Here is a 17,800-nt window from a genome sequence, read left to right on the forward strand (position 1 = left end):
CTCTCATCCCCTTGTAATCTCCTTTGTTTAAACACAAAACACTAGTATTTGATTTTACTTTCTCACCCTCCATCTGTATTTTAAATTCCACCATATTGTGATCGCTCCTTCCGAGAGGATCCCTAACTATGAGATCATGAATCAATCCTGTCTCATTACACAGGACAAGATCTAGGACCGCTTGTTCCCTCGTAGGTTCCATTACATACTGTTCTAGGAAACTATCGCGGATACATTCTATAAACTCCTCCTCACGGTTGCCTTGACCGACCTGGTTAAACCAATCGACATGTAGATTAAAATCCCCCATGATAACTGCTGTACCATTTCTACATGCATCAGTTATTTCTTTGTTTATTGCCTGCCCCACCATCTCGTTACTATTTGGTGGCCGATAGACTACTCCTATCAGTGACTTTTTCGCCTTACTATTCCTGATTTCCACCCAAATGGATTCAACCTTATCCTCCATAGCACCGATGTCATCCCTTACTATTGCCCGGATGTCATCCTTAAATAACAGAGCAACACCACCTCCCTTACCATCCACTCTGTCCTTCCGAATAGTTTGATACCCTCGGATATTTAACTCCCAGTCGTGACCATCCTTTAACCATGTTTCAGTAATGGCCACTAAATCATAGTCCTTCACGATGATTTGTGCCACCAACTCATTTACTTTATTCCGAATACTACGAGCATTCAGGTAAAGTACACTTATGTTGGTTTTTTTACCTCTGTTTTGAATCTTAACATTTCCAGTTTTATTCCTTTTGTTATTACTGGGCCTATTCATTGTGCTCCCCTCAGTCACTGGACCTTGTACTGTCGCCCTTATGGATTTCTGACTATGTCTTCTCTGCCTTGCACTTTTCCCCTTACTTCCTTTTGTTTCTGTCCCTGTTTTACTACCTTCCAACTTCCAGCATTGGTTCCCATCCCCCTGCCACATTAGTTTAAACCCTCCCCAACAGCTCTAGAAAACCCCCCCCCTAGGACATCGGTTCCAGTCCTGCCCAAGTGCAGACCGTCCGGTTTGTACTGGTCCCACCTCCCCCAGAACCAGTCCCAATGCCCCAGGAATTTGAATCCCTCCCTCTTGCACCATCTCTCGAGCCACGCATTCATCCTATCTATCCTGACATTCCTACTCTGACTAGCTCGTGGCACTGGTAGCAATCCTGAGATTATTACCTTTGAGGTCCTACTTTTTAGTCATGATGTGGAGATGCCGGCGTTGGACTGGGGTGAGCACAGTAAGAAGTCTTACAACACCAGGTTAAAGTCCAACAGGTTTGTTTCAAACACGAGCTTTCGGAGCACGGCTCCTTCTTCCCTGGAACCAACCCTGGAAGAAGGAGCCGTGCTCCGAAAGCTCGTGTTTGAAACAAACCTGTTGGACTTTAACCTGGTGTTGTAAGACTTCTTACTCTACTTTTTAGTTTAACTCCTAACTCCCTGAATTCCGCTTGTAGGACCTCATCCCGTTTTTTACCTATATCGTTGGTGCCTATGTGCACCACGACAGCTGGCTGTTCACCCTCCCCCCCTAGAATGTCCTGCAGCCGCTCCGAGACATCCTTGACCCTTGCACCAGGGAGGCAACATACCATCCTGGAGTCTCGATTGCGTCCACAGAACCGCCTGTCTATTCCCCTTACGATCGAGTCCCCTTTCACTATAGCCCTGCCATTTTTCTTCCTGCCCTGCTGTGCAGCAGAGCCAGCCACGGTGCCATGAACTTGGCTGCTGCTGCCTTCCCCTGGTGAGCCATCTCCCTCAACAGTATCCAAAGCGGTATATCTGTTTTGCAGGGAGATGACCGCAGGGGACACCTGCACTGCCTTCCTACTCTTGCTCTTTCTTTTGGTCACCCATTTTCTATCTCCCTCAGTAACCTTCACCTGCGGTGTGACCAACTCGCTAAACGTGCTATCCACGACCTCCTCAGCATCGCGGATGCTCCAAAGTGAGTCCATCCGCAGCTCCAGAGCCGTCAAGCGGTCTAACAGGAGCTGCAACTGAACACACTTCTTGCACGTGAAGGAGCCAGGGACAGTGGACGTGTCCCTGAGCTCCCACATCGCACACGAGGAGCATGACACGGGTCTGGGATCTCCTGCCATGTCTTAAACCCTTGGTAAACTTAAACAACTACAATTTCAAAATAAAAATAAGTAAATTAGACAATGAAAAGAAAAAGAGAGACTACTTACCAGTCACTTACCAGGGTTAAAGAGCACCTCCTCACACTCTGCACCGAATTACCTCACTGCACCAAATTACCAAATTTCAATCCTCCACTCTGTACGAGTCTCACTCCGGATGAGTCTCCTGGAAAGTGCTTGCTTGATCACATATTACATTTGTGACTATAGTACTGCTAATATGTGGTGGTATACATTGTGTTACATATCGTATAATTAAATCAGTCATACCATCATTCCTTTTTTTTTGCTTATATAAATTTAGAGTTCCCAATTAATTTTTTTCAATTAAGGGGCAATTTAGCGTGGCCAATCCACCTACCCTGCACATCTTTGGGTTGTGGGGGCGAAATCCACGCAAATGTGGGGAGAATGTGCAAACTCCACAGAGACAGTGACCCAGACCCGGGATCGAACCTGGGATGTCGGCGCCGTGTGGCAGCAATGCTAACCACTGCGCCACTGTGCTGTCCTCATACCATCATTCCTAAGCAGACTCTTTGAAAGAGCTATCCAATTAGTCCCACTCCCCTGCTCTTTTCATGTAGACCTGCAATATTTTCTTTTCAAGCATATATTGATTTGATTTATTGTCACGTGTACTGAGGTACAGTGAAAAGTATTGTTCTGTGTACAGTCCAGACAGATCGTTCCATACATGATCAAACATAGGAACGCATGTTTTTAAAATACATTTAGGATACCCAAATATTTTTTTCCAATTAAGGGACAATTCAGTGTGGCTAATCCACTTAACCTGCACATCTTTAGGCTGTGGGGTTGAAACCCACGCAGACACGGGGAGAATGTGCAAACTCAACATTGGACATACATTTTAAAAAAATTTAGAGTACCCAATTATTTTTTCCAATTAAGGGGCAAATTAGCGTGGCCAATCCACCTACCCTGCACATCTTTGGTTTGTGGGGGTGAAACCCACACAGACACGGGGAGAATATGCAAACTCCACACGGACAGTGACCCAGGGCCGGGATTCGAACCCAGGTCCTCAGCGCCGTAGGCAGCAATGCTAGCCACTGTGCCACAGTGCTGCCCTGACATTGGACATACATAAATACACAATGCAAATACATAAACACAGGCAGCAGGTGAAGTATACGGAGTGTAGTACTACTCAACAGAGAAAATGTCTGAAGAGATCATGTTCAATCCATAAGAGGATCATTCAGGAGTCTGGTAACAGCGGGGAAGAAGCTGTTTTTGAATCTGTTGGTGTGTGTTCTCAAACTTTTGTATCTCCTGTCCGATGGAAGAGTTTGGAAGAGAGAATAACCCGGGTGGGAGACGTCTTTGATTATGCTGACCGTTTTCCCAAGACAACAGTCATGGATGGGAGGCGGGCTTGCGTGATGTATACCATTTGTTTTTGAAAGTTACTGTTGCATTGGTTCCATCACCCTTTCAGGCAGTGCATTTTAGATGACAACAACTCGCTGTGTAAAAATCTAATCTCTGATTCTTTTGCCAAATATCTAAATATGTGCTCTCTCAGTGGAAACAGTTTTAAAGTATTTATTCTTATCAAAATTCTTCTTAATTTTGAATGTGTCCATTAAATCGCCTCTTGACATTCTCCATTTCTTTTTTTTTAATGGTTTTCATTGGGTTTTTGAACAAAGTATATTTACCGTTATGTACACAGGATAAGAGACACACACATATATATAGAAGAGAAGGGCACACTCAAACATACCAAAGAAAAGAAAATAGTAAATAATTTTTAAAAAAACAATAAAAAATAAAATAGAATAACTGGAAGGGTATTGTGCACCAGCTCAACAGCAGCAACTCTGTACACCTGGCAAAATTATTTAAGGAAACTGTAGTGACATGTATGACCAACTGATAAAAAGGGCCAACACCATACTGGACGCAACAAGAAAGAAATGGGAGGAGGACCTGGGGATTGAGACAGGGTGGGGACTCTGGAGCGAAGCACTGCATAGGGTCAACTCCACCTCCACACAGCTAAAAGTGGTACATAGAGCCCACTTAACAAGAACCCATATGAGTAGGTTCTTCCCGGAGGTGGAGGATAGATGTGAACGGTGCCAAGGAGGCCCGGCCAACCACGCCCACATGTTCTGGTCTTGCCCCAGACTTGCAGGGTACTGGACAGCCTTCTTTGAGGAAATGTCCAAAGTGATGGGGATGAGGGTGGAGCAATGCCCGAAAGTAGCGGTCTTAGGAATGGCAGAAGCGGAGATGAGCGCGTGACGGCAGCGAGATCCGTCCAGGAGAAGCAAGCGACAACACCAACACCAAACCCATTCGAGTATTGCCTACTGTAATTGTTTCTCCGGCACCCAAATGTATATTTACCTCCCCCACATTCTCCATTTCTAAGGAAATGTTTCAGGCTGATGACCTTATGTTATAACTGGTAAAAATTTGAGATGTAATTTTAAGCAAGAACTGAGACAGGGAAAAGGTGATGGAGGACAGAAAATGGGAAGGTTTGTGATGAGGTGGAAGGCAGGAGACTTTAAATGGCAAATAGGATGATGGTGCAAGACAATAAGAATGATGAGTGTACATGTGGTGTAAGTGTGAAAAGCAGAATCATCATTAACAATAGGCATGAAAAAGGAAAAAAATCAGAAAAATTATGAGATCTGAAATTGTTGAGTCCGGAAGGTTGTACAGTTCCTAATCAAAAGATTTGGTGCTGTTCCTCAATCCTATGTTGAACTTCATTGGAACAATTAGCTGGTGAATTGGAATTGAGCTCAGTGGGAGCAGTGCAACTCTAAACATTCCTTTTCTGACAAGAGTTCATCAACCTGAAACATAATTCTGTTTCTCTCTTTCCATATGCTAAGCATTTCCAGCATATTTTGTTCTTACTTTAGAATTGCTGCATCCACAGTATTTTGTTTTTGACCCTTTCTTAGTATCATTCTGGCAAATCTCCTCTTCACCCCCTCAAAGGCCTTGGTATTCTTCTGAATGTATGTGCCCAGAATTATACACAGAACTCCAGCAGAAGTCTATTCAGTGATTTTCTAAAGGTTTAGCATAATTTAATTGTTATACTGTAATCCTTTATTTATAAAGGGAGATGGTGGGGTAGTAGTAATGTCATTGGATTAATAATCCAGAGACCCAAGCTAATGCTCGGGGGAAATGGATTCAAGTCCCACCAGGACAGCTGGTGAAATTGGAATTGAAAGCTATTCCCAGTACTGATGACCATGAAATTACCATTAATTGTAAAAAGCCAATGTCCTTAAGGGAAGGAAATCTATCACCCTTACCTGGTCTGGCCTACACAGCAATGTGGTTGGCTCTTAACTGCCCTCTGAAATGGCCTTGCAAACCACTGATTCAAGGGCGATTAGGGTGGACAACAAATACGTCACATGATGCTCACATCGCATAGAAAAAATAAAAACCAATGTGCTTTTTTGAACAGCTTTGTGAACCTACTTTTGCACTTTTTAAAAGGTTTGGGCCTGTTGTGTTTTCTCACTGAGTGATCTCGTTCTCATCATAAATTGACGTGAATTAATATGATTGTAGTGAATAGCCTGATCAGGGAGTGAATTTTTTTGGAAGTGCTATTTTAAAGGAGGACTTTATTTTAAAGAAAACACAGGACATGGTGCCTTTATTCTGTATAATTCAAAAAGATAATTGGTTGTACAGCTCATGGGCTGGATTCTCCGCTCCGCCACATTTCTGCCCCGACCCACTGGCAAGATTCTCTTATGCCGGCCGGTCAATGGGGTTTCCCATTGTGGGGCAGCCCACACCGTCGGGAAACCCCCGGGCGCTGGCAAAACGGAGAATCCCACCGGTGGAAAATCCTGCCCCATGTTTGTAATGAAGATTGTTGTCTTCTATTTGGAGGCTTTTTGATGATTTGTATCCATTTCAATTTTATCATAAAACAGATGGTTGTAATTTTCCATGTTAATATTGCAGCTCAACCCTTTGAAACAAATTAAAGATTGTTTAAAGTTAACTTATTTTGGCTAGGAAAATAGAGGCTAGACAGTATATTTGAATAACAAATTCATCTTTTTTCCTAAGAGAGTGATGCCATCCAGTTTCTTTGTGCTGTTGCGATTTTTCTTGAGAGTTGATGGTGTACTCATACGGACAAATGACACTAGAGTTTATCATGAGGTAATGATGGATAATAGCTATTTACTTGTACATTGCATTATTACTGAGTTAAGAAACTAAAATGAAAATTGCTTATTGTCACAAGTAGGCTTCAATGGAATTACTGTGAAAAGCCCCTAGCTGCCACATTCTGTTCGGGGAGGCTGGTACGGGAATTGAACCGTGCTGCTGGCCTGCCTTGGTCTGCTTTAAAAGCCAGCTATTTAGCCCAGTGTGCTAAACCAGCTCCTAGTGAAATATTGAATATGGTATCATTCAGTAACTAATACATACAGGGGAATTGTACTTTCATGTTTGTACTATGTATCGTTATCATCCATTTACTTTTTGGATCACTAGGACAGGGAGGTTCTACTTCAATGATTATTACCAATCCAAAACTGCATTCTAGGACAAAAGAATAATTACAATTTGTTTTACTACTTTTACTTCTACTCTTTGCTTGAAAAGGACCTTTTTTCTGCCTCCAACGCAATAGTTTTCAGAAGTGTTGCTGACACAAAGACCTGAAACTTAGAGGCTTTTTAAACAGCAGACTGTCACCTGTCAAATTAACTTGGATAGCCTGTAATTGCAATCAGTTATTTACTGCCAAAGGCTTTGAGGTGGACCCCCTTTCTCCCCAGTTGCCACCCCATCCAGAGCCAGCATTAGGCAAAATCATCTGATCTGGGGAGACCTTTCCCCTTTCTGCTCTCCTATCACTGTTAGAAATCATAAAAAAGTTAAACTTTGTTCCTTGGGTCTTTAATGGCCACCTGAGTAATAAATACTTTTGAAAAACTGATTTGGTCCTGTAAGTATAATTTTATATTTATAGAACATAGAACGATACAGCGCAGTACAGGCCCTTCGGCCCTCAATGTTGCACCGACATGGGAAGTCAAAAACTAAAGGCCATCTAACCTACACTATGCCATTATCATCCATATGCTTATCCAATAAACTTTCAAATGCCCTCAATGTTGGCGAGTTCACTACTGTTGCAGGTAGGGCATTCCACGGCCTCACCACTCTTTGCGTAAAAAACCTACCTCTGACCTCTGTCCTATATCTATTACGCCTCAATTTAAGGCTATGTCCCCTCGTGCTAGCCACCTCCATCCGCGGGAGAAGGCTCTCACTGTCCACCCTATCTAACCCTCTGATCATTTTGTATGCCTCTATTAAGTCACCTCTTAACCACCTTCTCTCTAACGAAAACAACCTCAAGTCCATTAGCCTTTCCTCATAAGATTTTCCCTCCATACCAGGCAACATCCTGGTAAATCTCCTCTGCACCCGTTCCAAAGCTTCCACGTCCTTCCTATAATGAGGCGACCAGAACTGTACGCAATACTCCAAATGCGGCCGTACCAGTGTTTTGTACAGCTGCAACATGACCTCATGGCTCCGGAACTCAATCCCTCTACCAATAAAGGCCAACACACCATAGGCCTTCTTCACAACCCTATCAACCTGGATGGCAACTTTCAGGGATCTATGTACATGGACACCGAGATCCCTCTGCACATCCACACTACCAAGAATTTTACCATTAGCCAAATATTCCGCATTCCTGTTATTCTTTCCAAAGTGAATCACCTCACACTTCTCTACATTAAACTCCATTTGCCACCTCTCAGCCCAGCTCTGCAGCTTATCTATGTCCCTCTGTAACCTGCAACATCATTCCACACTGTCTACAACTCCACCGACTTTAGTGTCGTCTGCAAATTTACTCACCCAACCTTCTGTGCCCTCCTCTAGGTCATTTATAAAAATGACAAACAGCAACGGCCCCAGAACAGAACCTTGAGGTACGCCACTCGTAACTGAACTCCATTCTGACCATTTGCCATCAACCACCACCCTCTGTCTTCTTTCAACTAGCCAATTTCTGATCCACATCTCTAAATCACCCTCAATCCCCATCCTCCGTATTTTCTGCAATAGCCGACCGTGGGGAACCTTATCAAACGCTTTACTGAAATCCATATACACCACATCAACTGCTCTACCCTCGTCAACCTGTTCAGTCACCTTCTCAAAGAACTCGATAAGGTTTGTGAGGCATGACCTATCCTTCACAAAACCATGCTGACTATCCCTAATCATATTATTCCTATCTAGATGATTATAAATCGTATCTCTTATAATCCTCTCCAAGACTTTACCCACAACAGACGTGAGGCTCACCGGCCTATAGTTACCGGGGTTATCTCTACTCCCCTTCTTGAACAAAGGGACCACATTTGCTATCCTCCAGTCCTCTGGCACTATTCCTGTAGCCAATGATGACCTAAAAATCAAAGCCAAAGGCTCAGCAATCTCTTCCCTGGCTTCCCAGAGAATCCTAGGATAAATCCCATCAGGCCCCGGGGACTTATCTATTTTCACCTTGTCCAGAATTGCCAACACTTCTTCCCTACGCACCTCAATGCCATCTATTCTAATAGCCTGGGTCTCAGCATTCTCCTCCACAACATTATCTTTTTCCTGAGTGAATACTGACGAAAAGTATTCATTTAGTATCTCGTTTATCTCCTCAGCCTCCACACACAACTTCTCACCACTGTCCTTGACTGGCCCTACTCTTACCCTAGTCATTCTTTTATTCCTGACATACCTATAGAAAGCTTTTGGGTTTTCCTTGATCCTACCTGCCAAAGACTTCTCATGTCCCTTCCTTGCTCGTCTTAGCTCTCTCTTTAGATCCTTCCTCGCTTCCTTGTAACTATCAAGCGCCCCAACTGAAACTTCACGCCTCATCTTCATATAGGCGTCCTTCTTCCTCTTAACAAGAACATAGAACAGTACAGCACAGAACAGGCCCTTCGGCCCTCGATGTTGTGCCGAGCAATGATCACCCTACTCAAACCCACATATCCACCCTATACCCGTAACCCAACAACCCCCCCCCCCCCTTAACCTTACTTTTTAGGACACTAGGGGCAATTTATCATGGCCAATCCACCTAACCCGCACATCTTTGGACTGTGGGAGGAAACCCACGCACACACGGGGAGGACGTGCAGACTCCGCACAGACAGTGACCCAGCCGGGAATCGAACCTGGGACCCTGGAGCTGTGAAGCATTTATGCTAACCACCATGCTACCGTGCTGCCCCCTTTTTAAAACATGTACAGATATTCCAGTATTATTTATAGAACATAGAGCAAGGGATTCCACTTCTTTGGTAAACCATGGTTCCCTCGCTCTACCCTTCCTCCCTGCCTGACTGGTACGTACTTGTCAAGAACACGCAATAGCTGTTCCTTGAACAAGCTCCACATATCCAGTGTGCCCAACCCTTGCAGCCTACTTCTCCAACCTACACATCCTAAGTCCTGTCTAATGGCATCATAATTGCCCTTCCCCCAGCTATAACTCTTGCCCTGCGGGGTATACTTATCCCTTTCCATCACTAATGTAAAGGTCACCGAATTGTGGTCACTGTCTCCAAAGTGCTCACCTACCTCCAGATCTAACACCTGGCCTGGTTCATTACCCAAAACCAAATCCAATGTGGCCTCGCCTCTTGTTGGCCTGTCAACATATTGTGTCAGGAAACCCTCCTGCACACATTGTACAAAGAACGACCCATCTAATGTACTCGAACTATATCTTTTCCAGTCAATATTTGGAAAGTTATAGTCTCCCATAACAACTACCCTGTTACTTTCGCTCTTTTCCAGAATCATCTTCGCCATCCTTTCCTCTACATCCCTAGAACTATTAGGTGGCCTATAGAAAACTCCCAACAGGGTGACCTCTCCTTTCCTGTTTCTAACCTCAGCCCATACTACCTCGGAAGAAGAGTCCCCATCTAGCATCCTTTCTGCCACCATAATACTGTCCTTGACTAGCAGCGCCACACCTCCCCCTCTTTTGCCCCCTTCTCTGAGCTTACTAAAACACCTAAACCCCGGAACCTGCAACAACCATTCCTGTCCCTGCTCTATCCATGTCTCTGAAATGGCCACAACATCGAAGTCCCAGGTACCAACCCATGCTGCCAGTTCCCCTACCTTATTTTGTATACTCCTGGCATTGAAGTAGACACACTTCAAACCATCTACCTGAACACTGGCACCCTCCTGCGAAGTCAAATCTGTGCTCCTGACCTCTATACTCTCAATCTCCCGTACCCCAAAACTACAATCCAGGTTCCTATGCCCCTGCTGAATTAGTTTAAACCCCCCCAAAGAGCACTAACAAATCTCCCTCCCAGGATATTGGTGCCCCTCAGGTTCAGATGTAGACCATCCTGTCTATAGAGGTCCCACCTTCCCCAGAAAGAGCCCCAGTTATCCAGAAATCTGAATCCCTCCCGCCTGCACCATCCCTGTAGCCACGTGTTTAATTGCTCTCTCTCCCTATTCCTCGTCTCACTATCACGTGGCATGGGCAACAACCCAGAGATAACAACTCTGTTTGTTCTCGCTCTGAGCTTCCATCCTAGCTCCCTAAAGGCCTGCCTGACATCCTTGTCCCCTTTCCTACCTATGTCGTTAGTGCCAATGTGGACTACGACTTGGGGCTGCTCCCCCTCCCCCTTAAGGACCCGGAAAACACGATCCGAGACATCACGTACCTTTGCACCTGGGAGGCAACATACCAAACGTGAGTCTCTCTCGCTCCCACAAAATCTCCTATCTGTGTCCCTGACTATTGAGTCCCCAATTACTAATGTTCTACTCCTTTCCCCCCTTCCCTTCTGAGCAACAGGGACAGACTCCGTGCCAGAGGCCCGTACCCCATGGCTTACTCCTGGTAAGTCATCCCCCCCACAAGTATCCAAAACGGTATACTTGTTACTCAGGGGAACGACCGCAGGGAGTCCCTGCAGTGACTGCTTCTTCCCAGTCCCTCTTACAGTTACCCATCTATCTCCAGTCTTTGGTGTAACTACCTCCCTGAAGCTTTTATCTATGACCCCCTCTGCCTCCCGAATGATCCGAAGTTCATCCAGCTCAAGCTCCAGGTCCCTAACACGGTTTTTGAGGAGCTGGAGTTGGGTGCACTTCCCACAGATGAAATCAGCAGGGACACTGACGGTGTCCCTCACCTCAAACATTCTGCAGGATGAGCATTGTACTGCCTTCCCTGACATCACCTCTAGATTTTTAAAAAAAACAAGAAAAAGAAAAAGAAAGGAAGAACTTACCTAATATTCCCTCAAACCCTGCTCCCGCTGAAAGGTAAGCAAATTTAAATGCACTCACTCACCTTCACGACAGGCCCCTGCTCCCACTTCCCAACGACCATGGTTTTTTTTTTGGTTAGAGGAGGAGGTAGGGTGGGAAACACCGACGAAGTGTTTCGGGTTTAACTGTCACTTGACAACAGCCCCTCCACAAACCACCTTCAAATTAGGCTGACCGCACTGCACGTATGCAAATTTCCCCCGAACAGCTGATCAGTAGATCTGCTCTGCTGGATGCTTGCCTTCACTCAAACTCCTCGGGTCTCCTTCGCAGGTACACCTTCAAATTAGGCTGACCGCACTGCACGTATGCAAATTTCCCCCGAACAGCTGATCAGTAGCTCTGCTCTGCTGCCCTCTGCTGGATATTTGTGCAATGTTGTTAAATTACTCTGTTATGAATCATTACCGGATATTTAAACTAGATTGTTTTCTTTGTTCATTTTATTTCAGTTTTCTTACCTTAACCCCATGTATATGTGTATGTCCCAATCTTGATTTTGCGGTCTAAAATTTTAAAATCGCGAGTTGATTATTAGTGCTTTTTATTTCCTAGTTGACTGTCTATGAAAATTCTTACATGTGATTGGCTACTTGGACAGCTTGATGGCCTCACTGCAATGCTGGAAATCCCCATTAAACAATGCTAGAATTAATTGCACGTCAAAAGTTCTTGCCAAGGAGATTGCTAACATCTTTGTGAAGTGCTCTTGGAGAATTTGACTGCAAAATTTATGCTGTCTTATTCCTGTCTTGATAGCAGTTTGGGGCCGAAATTTAAGTAATCTTCCTTATTCACTAAGCCTCCACATACAAATAGATTGCCTTTCAAATCATTTTGTAACCACCTTCCACCTTACTGTGAGACTTGTTTTGGGCAGGAGTTGATTTTTTTGGTTACTTTGCTGTAGGGCTTGAGAGGCTACTTTAATTTATAAAATAAAATTACATTTTTAAAATAACATCATTTTCTTTTGGGCTTCTCTCCTTCCCATTATTTTTTCTTTCCACTCTTCTTTTGAATTGGTATAACTTTTGGTAAAAATGTTCAGATAACGCAGTGGGCTGAAATCACTTAAGCAACAATTTGAAATGGAGGAACTATAGAATAAATCAAGATAGATTGAATAGTCTTTCTTATCCATAATTGTCATACAATTTTCAGAGAGCTGATTATATTATTTTAGGAAAAACTAAGATTAGGGAGGGTGGTAAAAGAGGTGGGGGGTTGCATTGTTAATTAGAGATAGTATAACAGCTGCAGAAAGGCAGTTTGAGGAGGATCTGCCTACTGAGGTAGTATGGATTGAAGTCAGAAATAGGAAAGGAGCTTGTTGGGAGTTTTCTATAGGCCCCCCAATAGCGGCAGAGATGTGGAGGAACAGATTGGGAAACAGATTTTGGAAAGATGCAGAAGTCACAGGGTAGTAGTCATGGGTGACTTCAACTTCCCAAATATTGAGTGGAAACTCTTTAGATCAAATAGTTTGGATGGGGTGGTGTTTGTGCAGTGTGTCCAGGAAGCTTTTCTAACACAGTATGTAGATTGTCAGACCAGAGAGGAGGCCATATTGGATTTGGTACTTGGTAATGAACCAGGCCAAGTGATAGATTTGTTAGTGGTGGAGCATTTTGGAGATAGTGACCACAATTCTGTGACTTTCACTTTAGTAATGGAGAGGGATAGGTGTGTGCATCAGGGCAAGGTTTACAATTGGGGGAAGGGTAAATACAATGCTGTCAGACAAGAACTGAAGTTGGGAACATAGGCTGTCAGGGAGGACACAATTGAAATGTGGAACTTGGTCAAAAACAGATACTACATGTCCTTGTCAGGCAGGGAAGAGATGGTCGAGTGAGGAAACCATAAAGTAGTGGATGTAGTGTACATGGATTTTAGTAAGGCATTTGATAAGGTTCCCCATGGTAGGCTTATGCAGAAAGTAAGGAGACATGGGATAGTGGGAAATTTGGCCAGTTGGATAACGAACTGGCTAACTGATAGAAGTCAGACAGTGGTGATGGATGGCAAATATTCAGCCTGGAGCCCAGTTACCAGTGGCGTACCGCAGGGTTCAGTTCTGGGTCCTCTGCTGTTTGTGATTTTCATTAATTACTTGGATGAGGGAGTTGAAGAGTGGGTCAGTAAATTTGCAGACGATACGAAGATTGGTGGAGTTGTGGATAGTGAGGAAGGCTGTTGTCGGCTGCAAAGCGACATAGATAGGATGCAGAGCTGGGCTGAGAGGTGGCAGATGGATTTTAACCCTGAAAAGTGTGAGGTTGTCCATTTTGGAAGGACAAATATGAATGCGGAATAAAGGGTTAACGGTAGGATTCTTTGCAATGTGAAGGAGCAGAGAGATCTTTGGGTCTATGTTCATAGATCTTTGAAAGTTGCCACTCAAGTGGATAGAGCTGTGAAGAAGGCCTGTGGTGTGCTGGTGTTCATTAGCAGAGGGATTGAATTTAAGAGCCGCGAGGTGATGATGCAGCTGTACAAAATCTTGGTAAGGTCACATTTGGAGTACTGTGTGCAGTTCTGGTTGCCTCATTTTAGGAAGGATGTGGAAGCTTTGGAAAATGTGCAAAGGAGATTTACCAGGATGTTGCCTGGAATGGAGAGTACGTCTTACGAAGAAACATTGAGGGTGCTAGGCCTTTACTCATTAGAACGGAGAAGGATGAGGGGCGACTTGATAGAGGTTTATAAGATGATCAGGGGAATAGAGTAGACAGTCAGAGACTTTTTCCCTGGGTGGAACAAACCATTACAAGGGGACATAAATTCAAGATAAATGGTGGAAGATATAAGGGGATGTCAGAGGTAGGTTCTTTACTCAGAGAGTAGTGGGGGCATAGAATGCACTGCCTGTAGAAGTTGAGTCGGAAACATTAGGGCCCTTCAAGCGGCTATTGGATAGGTACATGGATTACGGTAGAATGATCGGGTGTAGATTAATTTGTTCTTAATCTAGGACAAAAGTTCGGCACAACATCGTGGGCCGAAAGGCCTGTTCTGTGCTGTATTTTTCTATGTTCTATGTATTTTGCAGTTTTCAAAATTTAGGGACAGTTTTAGCTCATCTCTGAACTCCATATGAAATTAAGTACTGCAGATGCTAGAAATCTGGAACAGAAAATACTGGGAACATGCTGCACGTTGAGCAGCACCTGTCAAGACAGAAAAAATATTGATGTGTCCAGCATGACCCTTTATCAGAATCCCTGTATCACGGCTCTTGTAGGAACTGAAAAGAACATGTTGAAAAAAAATTTGGATATCACAAAAACGTAAGTTGAAGCCCTAGTGATGTGTTTCCCCCTAAAAATCTAAATCCTACACTCTGGTTCTTTTAAGACATAACTGGGAAAATACCATATAAACTTATAAGATCCATGAAAATTCAAGTTGGTTTTTTTTAAGGAAAGAAAAACATTTTCTCTTTACTTTCAAAGGCTGACAAAAACTACCTTCTCTCTGAATACAGCTCTCGAGAAAGTAATGTATCAGCTCTTCAGGTAACATTTTTAACTGTCTGGGATTTGCAACTGAAAACTTAAGAATCAAAACATTATTTGGCATTTTGGAAATGCATCGCGTGTGAACAGATTGCAGCAGTAAATTGCAAGATATATTTTTTCCTAACTCCTGTTCTGTTTTGGTAATACTTATGAAATGATGGGTTGAGATTGTTAATTTCACCTTTTAGAGCAAAGGAGGCTTTGTGGGAATTACTTTGTGTGCTCATTTTAGTGTCCTAGTTTGGGAGGGTAATCCTTCTGCAAAGGATCCATTTGCGGATCAGTTTAAAGACAATGCCACTTTGTCAGAGAGCACCATGGAGAACAACTGCTAACAGCTGTATTTATAGTTAGAAACTGACTTTATTTTGTGATCTGAACATTTTATAACTTGGGACCAGTTTATGACTAAAAATAAATGGGCTATGAAATTAAATTGTTTGATACTAGGAAAGGAATTCTTGATCCCTTGTACATAATTCATTTTATTTGCTATTTTAGTAGATGTGTTAACCCAATTAATTGAAACTTGTTAGGTGTTAGCATGTTCTGGATTGGGGGGGGTGGGGCTGGGGGAAGTACGCATAGATAGCGTCCCGGATCTAATCAAATAAATTTTTCTTTCAGAACGTTCCACAGTATCTTTTTACTGATCCGAATGAGATCTCAAAGTATTTACCCCTGAAAAAGCTAATCTGTGAGAAGTTGGAATTCCCAGAGGGTGTGGACAACAACTCAACATTTGAAAATATGCAGATCAGTGTTGCAGGCAGAGAAACAAGACAGACGTGACATTCTGCTCCAGAAAGAGAAGAGTTCTGTGCTCTTTATAAATGATAGACTAGTATAATTCTTTTTGATTTATTTTAGTAGCTGCCAGTATACTTCTGAAGAACTACTGCAGTGAAATTTGTCTTGTAAAAGCAGCATCTAACATTCGAACAGCTGCAAAGGACTATTTATCAAAAACAAAATTCATTATCTAGCTTGACTTAAGGATTCAGGTTTAGTTGTTCTAGTAGAAGCCAAATATTGTGAGCAGTGCAGCTTTCAATCTGATTTTTATGTACGACTTATTGATGTTTCTATTTTTTTGCTAATGAAATCTTGAATCTATTCACGTTAGGTAACGACGGATGGAATTTTTAACTGGTTATTTGTAATTAAGGTGAAAATTAGTAGATATACAACAGGTAGATTGAAACAGCACTGTTCATAATGTGCTGGTAGCACTGGAATATGCGTGGAATTGTACCACAGCATTTGTACTTGTCTGTCACAAACACAATCCCCTTGCATATCAGTAAATTACAGCATTTGTCCACATAAGCCAATATCACAGGCAGCCATTTACTGCAAGTTACTTTTGTGCAGTTTTGACCAGTCAATGTAAGACAATAATGGATATCTTTAAAACAGTGGAACTGTGTAAACTATAAATCTAAATAAAGATTGATCTCTGAATAGGTCCACTCTTGAAAAATATGTATTTGTTTGTCTTGCATCTAAGATTGATAAAATGGCAAAATTTATTTTGGATCAAGAAACAGGTTAACCTTTTGGGAAGTGAATCAAGTAGGAGAAGCAAATAAAAAGAAAAGGCTCTAAACACTTAGGCCAGGCAGCATCTGTGGAGAGAAAAACAGAGGGCAGGATTCTCTGTCGGCTGACACTGCAATCGGGAAATGTGATTCGGTGGAGAATCGGTTTTGACGCCTAAATTGCGGCAGGTGCCGGTTTCACGCCAAATCGCAATTCTCTCTTACCTTGACAGCGACGTCAATGCGTTCCAGAGCGCACGACAATAAACGCCGTTGGCATCATTAGCGAGCCTGACCCAGTATTCTCCGAGGCATCTGTGATTCCCCGCCTCCACTGGGGCGAATTCACGATGGTGCGGTTCATTTGTGCTTTTAAAAATCGTGAAACAGGTGGCATGGCTGCTGAGGGAGAGGGGATATGGAAAGTGTCCAACATTGCCATAGTTTGCTGACAGTCATGCCGCTGGCCAGGAAGCATCTGCCAGGAATGGGGGTAGTTCCGGGGTGTGGCGTGGAGGTGGGCAGTGGGGTTGGGGTGGATGGGCACCGAGCACCATTGCAGCGGCCTGTAAAACAGCTATGGAGCTGCACATGCCGCTGACTGCCCGCTGTGAACTTAGGGCCGTAGGCCATATGGGTCCCCCCCCAGGCCACCCATCTGGGTGCCTTCGCTCCAGCCCACTCATCCAGCGCAATTAATGCCATCTTGTTGGCTGGGATGGTGTCTGTGAAGTGCATATATGTTGCTGCAGCTTGTCAGCTTCGTGAGTGTCAATCATGACCTGGCGAATCCTCCACCATTTCTCATCAGAGTCAATTGTGTTCCACGTGGCATCAGTGCCAGCCCCTCAACGGCTGCTGAATTGGTTCAGGTGTGGCGCCAGTTTTGCTGTCGTGGAAGTCCGCAAATCCTGCCCTGGCGTCAACACAGTCTCAAGAACGGAGAATCCCAACCAGAGTTAATGCTTTAGGTCCGGTTCTTTGGCATTAACTCTGTTTCTGTCTTCACAGATGCTGCTTGACCTGCTGAGTACTTACAGCATTTTCTATTTTTATTTCAGATTTCCACTATCTACAGTATTCTGTTTTTTGATTAGGGAGAAACAAATGCTTTATGCCATTTCTAGAACAAGAATTAAAATCTATTAGACAGAAATAGATCTTTCTTTATAGCCTGAATAATAAA

The 17,800-nt window shown here is 43.5% G+C and overlaps 1 protein-coding gene across 3 annotated transcripts in view; it reads left to right on the forward strand.

The window, feature by feature from the left end:
- Positions 1–16,558, forward strand: part of tiprl (TIP41, TOR signaling pathway regulator-like (S. cerevisiae)) — a 31,085-nt gene extending 14,527 nt beyond the window's left edge. For all 3 annotated transcript variants that reach the window (XM_038802163.1, XM_038802161.1, XM_038802164.1), the window contains exons 6-8: positions 6,264–6,359; positions 15,008–15,070; positions 15,701–16,558. In XM_038802163.1, the coding sequence (XP_038658091.1) occupies positions 6,264–6,359; positions 15,008–15,070; positions 15,701–15,865 (324 nt within the window). In that variant the 3' untranslated portion in view covers positions 15,866–16,558. The remainder of the gene's footprint in view (positions 1–6,263; positions 6,360–15,007; positions 15,071–15,700) is intronic.
- The last annotated feature ends 1,242 nt before the right edge of the window (positions 16,559–17,800 follow it).

Source organism: Scyliorhinus canicula, chromosome 7 (assembly GCF_902713615.1).
Source record: "Scyliorhinus canicula chromosome 7, sScyCan1.1, whole genome shotgun sequence".
In the NCBI taxonomy this organism is placed as follows: domain Eukaryota; kingdom Metazoa; phylum Chordata; class Chondrichthyes; order Carcharhiniformes; family Scyliorhinidae; genus Scyliorhinus; species Scyliorhinus canicula.